This window comes from Rana temporaria, chromosome 8 (assembly GCF_905171775.1).
Source record: "Rana temporaria chromosome 8, aRanTem1.1, whole genome shotgun sequence".
In the NCBI taxonomy this organism is placed as follows: Eukaryota; Metazoa; Chordata; class Amphibia; order Anura; family Ranidae; genus Rana; species Rana temporaria.
Genome location: NC_053496.1, coordinates 163,608,448 through 163,620,905, shown reverse-complemented (window position 1 = coordinate 163,620,905; position 12,458 = coordinate 163,608,448). Strand labels below are relative to the sequence as shown.

Below are 12,458 nucleotides of genomic sequence, written 5' to 3'. Positions count from 1 at the left end.
TATACATTTTAAGCTATTTATTTGTTCTAGCGCTGCACTATTTGTATTTATTATATTAATCTTGTAAGACAACCTTGCCTTGTATCTTGTTTCTCTTGAACCTTTGTTCCTCCCATGAAGTTCCTATTTAAAGCCATACCTTTGCACTTCCAGTTTGCCAGATTATTGTGCTCTCTGCAGCCAATATGTCACTCTTGTCACTCCTGCTACTGTCTGTATCTCCACTTGTTACTGACCTTTGGCTTGTTCTTTGACTATGTTTCCACTTGATCCCAGCATGGAACCACTTGCTACTGACCTTTGGCTGGTTTACTGACTATGCTTCTGCTTGATCCCTGCTACTGGATGCCAGCTTCCTCCCCAATCCTGAGGACCGAGATCTGGTACTAACTCACATCAAAATCCATCTCCACCATCAGTAGCTCTGGTGAATACCAGCTAGTACTTAGACCCTGTACCTTGGGTGAGCCTGTGTCATCCACCAGGGTGACCTGCTTGTATACTTATCCTGCTGATCAGTGGAAATCTCTCTACTGCTATAGCTACTAGTCTCTGAGCCTGACCCCTGACCATGACAGTCACTAAGGGACAGTGTCTCTTTAACTGAAATACACATCTGTTTTACATATATGAACTAGGATTTGTATCCAGAGACACTTGCCACACAGCATAGTCAAGACCCTGACCTCATTCTTCTCCAAACCTGCCGCCTAACACAATCATCACAAATGTAAATGTAATGCCCTGCTCCTGATGACCAGGCGCTGTTCAAATTTAGAGGGTGTCTGAGTTGATAATTAGCTCAGACTTTGTTAATTAAAGCTAAATCAGCCTCTGTTCCGGCTTTGGCTGTGCTTGGAGGTATTTTCCTTTGTTTGCCTATAGGTGGCAGTACCACCATAGGCCAATGTTGGAACTCAAGCAGGTCAGGGTGTATTGGGTGTCTTTCTCCAGGAACAGCCCAGTGGGAGTGGTCTCTCTGCTGGGCATGCTGGGGAAGGATACTTAAGGGGCAGACACCATTTTTGGGGGCCCTCTTTCACCTTGTGGCCCTCCTGGCGCGAGTTATGTGCTGTATGATTTTTAGCCTCGGGGCCATGCTGGCCCGAGGCTGCGTTTCTGCCAGGTAGGCCCAGTTGTCCTGACTGGGGCCTATGCTTTGAAGGTGATCCTGTGCTGTCTGTCCTGCGGGAAGAAGCTGCTCAATGGAGGAAACCAGGGGAGGAGCTTTCCTGAAAAAGGACTGAGCGGAAGGCTGGTACTTTGGGAGAGGCCTGGTAACCTTATTGGAGAATGCACCGTAGTCTACAAAACCTTACAGTGTGCCGGGTTGGCTTAAAGACTGTAAGGCTGGATATCCAGGTACAGAATGCTGTGGCAGAGGATTCCGGAATCGTTCATTTATGCTCGCAACCAGTCTGTGGCAGAGACTATTTTTGTTTGTGCATCGTCCCGGCTGCTAGGCTATGTGAGAGGGGCCTATCCGGGTGAGCAATACCCACTCAAGAGGAAGTGGTGAGTGACCTTTTTGGAACGTAGAAGTTTTCCCAGTGATCTGTACTATGCGCCTGAACCTTCCCCTACTCCTTCATCCTTCTACTTTCTTACAAGTTATGAGAAAAATATAGGTGGATGGGTAAAAAGAAATATTTGCGCTAGGTGAAAAACTGTGTAAAAATGAATAAATGTGTCTATGATAGATTCTGCTGCTAAACACTATAACCCATATATAAGGCACAAAAAAATATGGATATTTATTATAGCAAAAAGTAAAAAATATTAATTTTTTTCAAAATTGTCACTCTATTTTTGTTTATAGCGCAAAAACTAAAAACCGCAGAGGTGATCAAATACCACCAAAAGAAAACTCTATTTGTGGGAAAAAAAGGACACCAATTTTGTTTGGGAGCCACACCGCGCAAATCTCTATATCACAAACCCAATTACTATAACCTGGGTCAAATGTGAAGGAGTGTATGGTGAAGGAATCTACCAATATTATGGCACAGGCACTGGGACACTTCTCCACCAAGTCTAAGGCCCCATACACACGGGAGGATTTATCCGCGGATACGGTCCAGCGGACCGTTTCCACGGATAAATCCTCTCGAGGATTTCCGCGGATTTCTATGCGATGGCGTGTACACACCATCGCATTGAAATCCGCGCCGAAATCCTCTGGCAATGACGTGTTGCGCCGTTGCCGCGATTATGACGCGGCGACGTGCGCGACGCTGTCATATAAGGAATTCCACGCATGCGTCGAATCATTACGATGCATGCGGGGGATCCCTTCGGACGGATGGATCCGGTGAGTCTGTACAGACCAGCGGATCCATCCGTTGGGATGGACTCCAGCAGATGGATATGTTCTGCATGTCAGCAAATATTCGATCTGCTGGAATCCATCCCAGGGGATAAATATCCACGGAAACAGATCCGCTGGCGTGTACACACCATAGGATCTATCCGCTGAAACCCATTTGCTGGGATTTATCTGCGGATGGATTCTATGGTGTGTACGGGGCCTTAGGGCTCTTTCACATGGATGGTCTGTTCAGGTCCGCCTGCCAGTTTTTTTGGTGGACCTAAACGGGTGCTCCGTGCTCCTCTATGGAGCCGCGGATGTCAGCGGTGACATGCCCTCTGACATCGGACCCGCTCCGATCCGCCAAAGTGTGACAGAGAAAAAAAAACTACCTTTCCATCCTTCTGGCGGATCAGGTGAACACGGACAGACGGTTCGTGTTCATCAAATCCCCCCATAGGGGAGAGCGGAGAAAAGACAGGGCGGGCCCTGCACAGTGTGCGGGGACCGCCCTGTCATCTGCCGGCTCAGCGGTGATCAACGGAGCGATCTCCGCTGATCTGCCCCATGTGAAAGGGGCCTACACACACTCACTAAAACAGCAGAATAACAGATACGATATAAACAGTCACATCGACATTAAACCCTTATGGATATGTGGCTCCCTCTAGTGGGCAGTTCGACCTGGTGCATGTCCCTTTGCGAGAGACTTTCAAAGAAAAAAAAAGGGCAAAGAGAATATGACTGTTCTCTGTTGGTGCACGTGATTGTATTCCAACCAACAGGTAAAGATAAAAAGAATGATCCCCTTGTAAATGTACGGTAATGGCAAAAGAACCGCTCGGTCTCTCAGGCCGCTATACAGCTCTCAGGTGCTCTCAGGTCCTTCACAGGCGATCCGCTCTCCAGTCTAGGCCCCAGGCTTCTCCTGCCTAGGCACACACAACGGGCCTCACAGCAGGCCTCCCACCGGCTGAAAGATGGTGTCCCGAGAGAGCGGGCTGAGGCCTACCTTGTCCTTATATCCGATTCCCCAGCAGGCTGTGCGTGGCGCACTGCAATTTGGTAGCACGGTGGTATTGTGGGTATTGTAGTCTCAGTCCAACCCACAGCAACAGAGTCACTTCCTCTCACACTACAATGCCCACCATGCTTTACTCTATAATGTAACTGAACTCAACAACTCCAACGGTATAACCCAAATCGGACATCAGAGGGAGCCAGATTCTCATTTAGGAACACACTGTAGTCTGTTAGGATACGTTTGGCAGTAACCCCTTGCTACACATGGGTTTACTCCTTCCTTACTCCACTCAAAACTTTAAAAAAATAAAGTTTACGCTATATATACTGTACACTGTGTGTGTTTACTTTGTCTTAAATATAATTTATTTGGTTACTTCAAAATCTAATATCTCAAAATACAAATCCCATGCATTCCACTACTAAGCCTCACAGAGTACCTAAGCAGGCTACAGTGCCCACTGATGTAAGAGAAAAGGGTACAATTCAAAAAAGTAGCTGTCAGGAAGGCACTAATCATAGTACAGATGAAGCCTCAAGACATACACAATTGGGCAGGCGCAGATGAGCAGTTGCCGTTTGCCTGTGCATGCGCGAACGTACTGGCGCGCGCCTGGCGCTAATGGGACTATTTAAACTCGAGAAGTTCTATTAACCAGTGCTGCCTGATCCACAGCTATTACCCATGTTCCTGTATCTGATCCTGTGCCAACTTCTGTTCTTGATCTGGCTTACCCTGGTCTTGCTTGAACGCTACCTGCCCTGTCTCTGGATTTGCTCTGCCTTCTTCTTATCTGTTTGATTCAACGTTGGGCTCAGAGCCATGCCTGTACGAGAGGCCTCCCTCCACATGTCAGACTCTGCCACAAGGTACGTGACAGTAGCCAACCTTTTTTGGGGGTCCAATCGTCCTCTTCATCAGGGCTTGACTAACAACAGTGTGAACCAAGCAGAAGTTAATTGGACCTACAATGGTATTTTTCCAGTGTGTATTACAAGCACAGGCCTTATCTGCAGCATGTTTGGCAGCCAAACAAGGTGCTGATAAGGCCTGCGCTTGTAATTCACACTGAAAAAAATACCATTGTAGGTCCAGTTCACTTCTGGTTGAGTCACATTGTTGCAAGTCAAGACTTCATGAAGGGGGTTGTCAGGGAGATGTCCACAGTGCTCCAAAGCCTGGCATCCCTAGCAGTACTTTGCATGGTCGCAGGAATGCGCACTGATGCATAACAGGTACACAAGGGCGCACACAGATGCGCATTGGGGCATGCTTGTGCACTGGTGCTCTCCGAAACATTGTTATCAACTCGGGTTGCCCTGGACCTGTCTTGTGCCTGCCTCCTGACATGGTCCTGGCTTTTCTAATGAATCTCGCTTACTCTGATCCCCCACCTGGCACCTGACTTTGACTTCAAACGTACTTCTCTCATGTTCTCTGCTCTAATGAAGACCTGTTGCTTCCCACTTGCCTGCAGAATAGGGATGAGGTCCGCGTTCGATTCGAACGTATGTTCGACTCGAACATCGTCTGTTCGACCGTTTGTCGAAATACGAACAAAACGGGTCGTTCGCGCCAAATTCGAGTGACGCGCCATGGCCCATAATTCACTGCGGCATTGCGCGCTGATAATTGGCCAAGCATGCACTATGACCCATGTTTATGCTTCACCTGTGGTGTTTATATTGGTCCATCAGTGCACCAACACCTTTGCAGCCATTGTGCTATATGCTGGGTGCTTGGTGTGCTCTTGTACCTTTAAAGGAGGGGTGGCTTCCCTTCAGTTCACCTGCCCCTGTCTATCCATTAAAATGCATGTGCCTCCACTGTGGGGACGGTCATTGTTTAGTGTTAGGACCACAGATATTACAGGGTGCCTTGGCGCGGCTCTGTGGCTCACGCATGCGTTTGCAAATGCGTGCGGACTGAACCCCTGTTTTTAACGCATACTGTAGACAGGTTAATTGGTTTTCTGCAAGCTGGTCGGTAAGTAGGCTTGGTTTTTCCCTGGGCATTCCCCAGGTTTTTGTTGTTATGCACTATGACCCGCATGCTTGGCCAATCACAGCGCCGTCAGTACAGAGAGCCGTAATTGGCCAAGGCCAGGGTGGCTTTGGCCAATTATGGCTTCAGGGCTTTAGTACACGCCCCACACTATGAAAGAGAGAAGATAGTCACCGCTCCAATTAGGTATGTGGATGAATCCGTATCCTCTCAGAGAAACCCCGGTGCCGGCAATGCACGAAGCAATTGTAGAAAGAAATGTTTGGACAGCCGCACTCTGGAAAAACCTTCTCGGTTGCCTTTTATTGATAAAAGTTATCAAACACCATACATGCTGTATGCCCCTGTCTTTGCTGTGATGTGTGGTGTTTGATAACTTTTATCAATAAAAGGCAACCGAGAAGGTTTTTCCAGAGTGCGGCTGTCCAAACATTTCTTTCTACAATTACCACACTATAAAAGGCCGCCTGCAGGGCGGCCTCGTGTAGTGTGTTGCAGCGCTGGTTAGATATCACAGAGAGAGAGAGAGAGTGTCTTTTTTTTCTAGCTAGATAGAGCAGGCAGGCTAGTCAGTTAAATTTGTTGTATTGCCCGTGTGCTCTTTAGTTTGCACCTAAAGCTACTTGGTGTGTACTTCACTTGTGCTGTGTAGTTTGCACCTAAACTTACTAGGTGTGTACTTCACTTGTGCTGTGTAGTTTGCACCTAAAGTTACTAGGTGTGTACTGCACTTGTGCTCTTTAGTTTTCACCTAAACCTACTTGGTGTTTACTGCACTTGTGCTCTATAGTTTTCACCTTAACCTACTTGGTGTATACTGCAAGGCCCAGATTCTCATAAATTAGCGCTGCTCCTGGGCAGCGTAATGTATGAGCTCTACGTTACACTGCTGCAGGTCTACAGGTTTAAATCCTGATTCTCAGAACACTTACCTGTAAACTTGCGGCGGTGTAGCGTTAGATTGCTCGGCGCAAGCCCGCCCAATTCAAATGGGGCGGGCACCATTTAAATTAGGCGCGCTCCCGCGCCGAGCGTACTGCGCATGCTCCGTCGGGTAAATTACCCGACGTGCATTGCGCTAAATGACGTCGCCCCGACGTCATTTGCCTAGATGTATACGTAAATGGCGTCCAGCGCCATTCACGGACGTCTTACGCAAACAACGTAATTTTTATTGAATTCGACGCGGGAACAACGGCCATAGTTAACATTGGTTGCGCCTGCTAATTAGCAGGGGCAACCTTACGCGTCGGGTACGCTACGCAAACGACGTTAATTCGCTGCGTCGACCTCGCGTATGTTCGGGAATCGCCGTACTTACCTCATTTGCATAGACGACGGGGAAAAGCGACAATGCGACACCTTGCGGCGGGAAAAAAAATTACTTTTAAGATCTGACAGCGTAACAGCCTTACGCTTGTCAGATCTAATGGGTACCTATGCGCAACTGATTCTAAGAATCAGTCGCATAGATACCCGGGTCCAGATGAGGTGTTACGACGGCGCTAATGGTGTTGCGCCGTCGTAACGCCTTTGAGAATCTGGCCCCAAGTGTACTCTGTAGTTTGCACCTAAACCTACTTGGTGTGTACTGCACTTGTGCTCTATAGTGGCAGGGGACATGCTCAGGTCTCCCACTGATTCTACATTATGGTGAGTTGAACTATTTCATTTTATATTACAATGTAATAATAATAATAATAATAATAATAATAATAATGCGCTTCAATCATCCTGACACATTAACACCAGGTGTTTGGAGTAATTTTGTCTGCTGATTGATAAACTTTATATAATACACATATTTCTATTGTGATGTAGGATCTGGGCCTGCTGTCCCTCCATCCCTCTTTCTTTCCTTCCTTCTCTCTCCTTCCCTATTTCCTTCTTTCTCCCTCCATCCATCCCTCGTTCATCTCAGACTCGGACCACAACCTCTTTGAGCCTTACTCCTTTAACCACGCCCAATATTCAGTTAAAACCACGCCCATTTGTCGACATGGTGCACCACATTTTCCTTTCCTCTCGACATGCATGCCCCACCCCTAATTATAATAAGACTCCGCCTAAAGACAAAAGTGTCACTATAATTTTTTTTACAATGTTGGCAACTATGTTCACCTGCCACATCCTGTTGTTTGCTATACCTGCTGATTGCAATAAAGACCCACGCTTACGGAAGAAACGGTCTCCGGTGAGGTTTAAGCTATCGGATAAGACAGTGACTATATCTGCTTAAACATGCCAGGAATAAAGGGCCAGATTCAGAAAGAATTACGTTGCGCAGCGGCGGCGTAACGTATCCCATTTACGTTACACCGCCGCAGGTTTACAGCGTAAGTGCCTGATTCACAAAGCACTTACCTGTAAACTTGCGGCGGTGTAACGTAAATCCGGTTGGCGCAAGCCTGCCTAATTCAAATGGGGCGGGCACCATTTAAATTAGGCGCGTTCCCGTGCCGAGCGTACTGCGCATGCTCCGTCCGTCAAATTACCCGACATGCATTGCGCTAAATGACGTCGCAAGGACTTCATTGGTTTGACGTTAACGTAAATGGCGTCCAGCGCCATTCACGGACGACTTACGCAAACAACGTGATATTTAAAATTTCGATGCGGGAACGACGGCCATACTTAACATTGTTAGACCACCTAGGAGGCAGCCTTAACTTTACGACGCGTATCGCTACGGAAACTACGTAAATTTAGATCGACGGGCATCGCGGACGTTCGTGAATCGCTGTAACTAGTCATTTGCATATTCTACGCCGACCGCAATGGCCTCGCCACCTAGCGGCCGGCCTAGAATTGCAGCCTAAGATCCGACAGTGTAACACAGTTACACCTGTCGGATCTTAGGGCTATCTATGCGTAACTGATTCTATGAATCAGTCGCATAGATACGACAATCGTATCTCAGAGATACGACGGCGTATCAGGAGATACGCCGTCGTATCTCTTCTCTGAATCTGGCCCAAAGGTCTCAGCAAGGGATAAGTCACTATTACAACATTTGGAGTCAGAATACCCAGTTCTCTATGACATACCTCCTCCTACCCTTATATCTGCCCTTATGTCTTTCAGGACCAGATTGGTGCCTCTGATGCAGAGTCAAATCCAACGGGCTCCATTCTCCAAGTGCAACCTATTCTGTGCCTTAAAAAATGGATAAAGCAAAGGGGTTGCGAGTAACACCATGAGTTTTGAGTAAGCGTTTACCAACTCTGCAAAATTACTCATCTAGGGAGATCCTATGGTTCAAAAATTTGCCCTTGCAAATGCTTTTCCCGTTTAAGTACCTTTACCTATTTTGTATTAAAGCCAAAGCAGAGAGGTCAGGAGGAAAATGGTCCAGACAGACTCTGCTAGGATCACCTAACTTGGGAAGAACAAAAGCAATTGGGTAATTTTTTTTTAACTTGTCTGATCACTGTTTCCCCACAGGTAGTTGGGTAGCAAGTGTAGCGCTCACCCCCGAAGGAGCCGCTGATTGATTTGGGATCGGCAAATTAAGTTACCCTGACATGGCTCCAGGGGTGCAGTGGTAGAACAAATAGTGAGTGAAGGTCCAGACAGTAATTGAAGGGTTTTCAATGCTTTATTTCCAGGCCAACACGGCCAACATCAACATCAGTTTGGAAGGACAAGGTTGATGAAAGGATAGGAGGAGAAAACCTTGCGGTATCAGGCCTGGATAACAATGGAGCAGTCAGTACTGCTCTGTATAGTACCATATTTTCCGGCGTATAAGATGACTTTCTAACCCCTTAAAATCTTCTTAAAAGCCGGGGGTCGTCTTATACGCCGATAACCTAACATCTTACCTTACCAGAATCGCGGCCGTACGATTTTTCAAAAGCCGCGCCTCCGACGTCTTCTGTTCCGTGATAGGCGGAAACAATCAGCTTCCCAGGAGGCACTGTGTTCAGTGTCCGCCTATCACGGAACAGAAGACGTCGGAGGCGCGGCTTTTGAAAAATCGTACGGCCGCGATTCTGGTAAGGTAAGATGTTAGGTTACACGGCCGCGATTCGCATGGGATAAGGTAAGGGCACGGTCTGGTCATGTAATGGGGCAGGTCTGGTCATGTAATGGGGCACGGTCTGGTCATGTAATGGGGCAGGTCTGGTCATGTAATGGGGCACGGTCTGGTCATGTAATGGGGCAGGTCTGGTCATGTAATGGGGCAGGTCTGGCATGTAATGGGGCACAGTCTGGTCATGTAATGGGGCAGGTCTGGTCATGTAATGGGGCACAGTCTGGCATGTAATGGGGCACAGTCTGGCATGTAATGGGGCACAGTCTGGCATGTAATGGGGCACAGTCTGGCATGTAATGGGGCACAGTCTGGCATGTAATGGGGCACAGTCTGGCATGTAATGGGCACAGTCTGGCATGTAATGGGGCACAGTCTGGCATGTAGTGGCATAGTCTGGCATGTAATGGTGGCACCGTGAGGCGAGGCATGACTAGTAGGAAGGGGGTAGTCTTATACGGTGAGTATATCCCAAAACCAACATTTTGGCTGGAAAATTAGGGGGTCGTCTTATACGCCGAGTCGTCTTATACGCCGGAAAATACGGTACCAATTTCTGTAACTCGTCGCCACTCTGCTGGGAGTGGGTAAAGTGCCCCCGGACAGACCCCTATGATAGGCCTGGCAGCCGAAGTGTCACTCTGAACCATCTGGGAGGAACGGGTCTGTCTCACAGACCCGGCTCTAGGGCCTTGGTCACAGGCCAATTTCAATAAAGGACTTAGGTGAATAAAGAGCAACTCCTCCCAGTAGACTTTTTCCTTACTAGGCCCCCGGATGACAGCAAGCATACCTGTCAGTGATCCGAACACCCGATCAGACTGGGATTCTTTCAATCGGTCCTGGAACCCAGCGAAACACTGAAGTCCATCTTTTCCTCCCGATGAGGTTTAAGGCAGTATTGAGCCTTGGCCAGGTGGGCCGTGCTGGCGTGGTCCATGGATGCGCGTACCCTGAAGGTGGGTACCGCACCTGGAACGCGGACCCCGCAAAAGTTTTAGAACACATTAGGTAGATTCAGGTACACAGGAATATCTTTAGGGCGGCGTAGCCTAGCCTGTTTAGGCTACACCGCCGTAAATTAACTAGGCAAGTAGTGATTTTCAATCTACTTACCTGCTAATCTACGGCGGCGTAGCCTCAAACGAGCGGGCGTAAGGGCGCCTAATTCAAATGACTTGGAGGGGGGCGTGTATCATGGTAATGAGGCTTGACCTCACGTTTTTGATGTTTTTTGGCTACTGCGCATGCGCCGGGCGCCTACATTTCCCAGTGCGCATTGCGGCTAAGTACGCCGTACGGGCCTATTGATTTAGACGTGGACGTAAACGACGTAAATCCCGATTCGCAGACGACTTACGCAAACGACGTAAAAAATTTGAATTTCGCGACGGGAACGGCGGCCATACTTAACATTACTATTCTACTAGAGCATAGCTCTAACTTTACGCGGCCTATCTCTTACGTAAACGGCGTAAAAGTACTGCGTCGGCCTGGCGTTCGTTCGTGAATCGGCGTATCCCCTCATTTACATAATCTACGCCGGCCGCAATGGAAGCGCTATCTAGCGGCCATCAACAACATTGCAATCTAAGATAGGACTGCGCAAGCCGTCGTATCTTAGATATGTTTAAGTGTATCTCTGTTAGAGAATACACTTAAACATAGGTCGGTGCAGATTCAGAGTTAGGTCGGCTTATCTGTAGATAAGCCGGCCTAAAGCCCCATACACACCATTAGATTATCTGCAGATTTTTTTCTTCAGATTTACCAAAACCATGTAGTACAAGGGCCTGCCTGATTGCATACAAATTGAAACTCTTAAGGTTTGACCTCCTATTACATGGTTTTGGTAAATCTGAAGACAAAAATCTGCAGATAATCTGATGGTGTGTATGGGGCTTAACTCTTTCTGAATCTACCTAACATGACCCCTGTCACAGATATATTCTCCCCCAGCATGCCTTGCGAGGGAAAACTCCTCTAATTGGCTGCTGGGAAAGCTTGCTCTGCCAGAACCCCTCTAGCGCCAACTGCTGGCCAGGGATGGCACTGTATCCCTGGACCACAGACTGACCCAGCGGACAATTCTGGAATGACAGACGTCCGGAATTTGAACAAATCTTGAATGAAAGCAAAGTAACTCTCCAATTTCCCATTAACTCTAGCGTAGTGCCCATGCTAAAAGCAAAGGGGGCGCTACACAAGTATCTGCCTACCACCATGAGGCCATTGCATGATCCAGCCAAGAAAAGCTCGACAAAACTCATCAAATCTTTTGGTTGTTTTACAATTACCAAGCTGATTTACTCACCAATGGAGAGATGTTTGGATGTCCCCAGGAACATGTACATTATTACAGGGAAGAAAGAAGAGTATAGACCATATCCTACAGGAACTTCCGCCAGCAACGCAAAAGACAAACCTGAAATAAAAAAACGAAATGTTATCCTTGAGATTATAATTAAGGCAACATCTGTGATTTGTAATCAATATTTTTCAGCTTTCGTGGGTGACCGGTTGGGATAATCTTTGATTTACAGTAAACATTTAATGAGTTTTATACCCAAAACATGTTCTTAGAACATTATTGTAAAGCGCTGCATAAACTGTTAGCACTATATAAATCCTGTATAATAATAAAATTAATAATTATGGGTTTCCCCGAAGAGGCAGTTCAGTAAAAGCTGTTTTTGTTGTGCCCGCCTATTGTGTGTTTACGCTGTTGCCATTGTATTACATAGTTACATAGTTAGTCAGGTTGAAAAAAGACACAAGTCCATCTAGTTCAGCCATAAAAAAATAATAATAATAATAATAATATCATACAGTCCCATATACCCAATTCTATACCCATAGTTGATCCAGAAGAAGGCGAAAAACCCCAGCAGAGCATGATCCAGTTTGCTACAGAAGGGAAAAAAAATTCTTCCTGATCTCCCCGAGAGGCAATCGGATTTTCCCCGGATCAACTTTACCTATAAATGTTAATACCCAGTTATATTATATACATTTAGGAAAGTATCCAGACCTTTCTTAACCACTTCCCGCCCGGTCAATAGCAAATTGACGTCCAGGAAGTGGTT

General features: G+C 47.1%; 1 protein-coding gene across 1 annotated transcript in view; it reads right to left on the bottom strand.

Moving 5' to 3' along the window:
• Positions 1-12,458, bottom strand: part of LOC120909327 (pendrin-like) — a 135,110-nt gene that overhangs the window by 61,041 nt on the left and 61,611 nt on the right. The window contains exon 4 of the mRNA XM_040321075.1: positions 11,687-11,797. Coding sequence (XP_040177009.1) covers positions 11,687-11,797 — 111 coding nt within the window. The remainder of the gene's footprint in view (positions 1-11,686; positions 11,798-12,458) is intronic.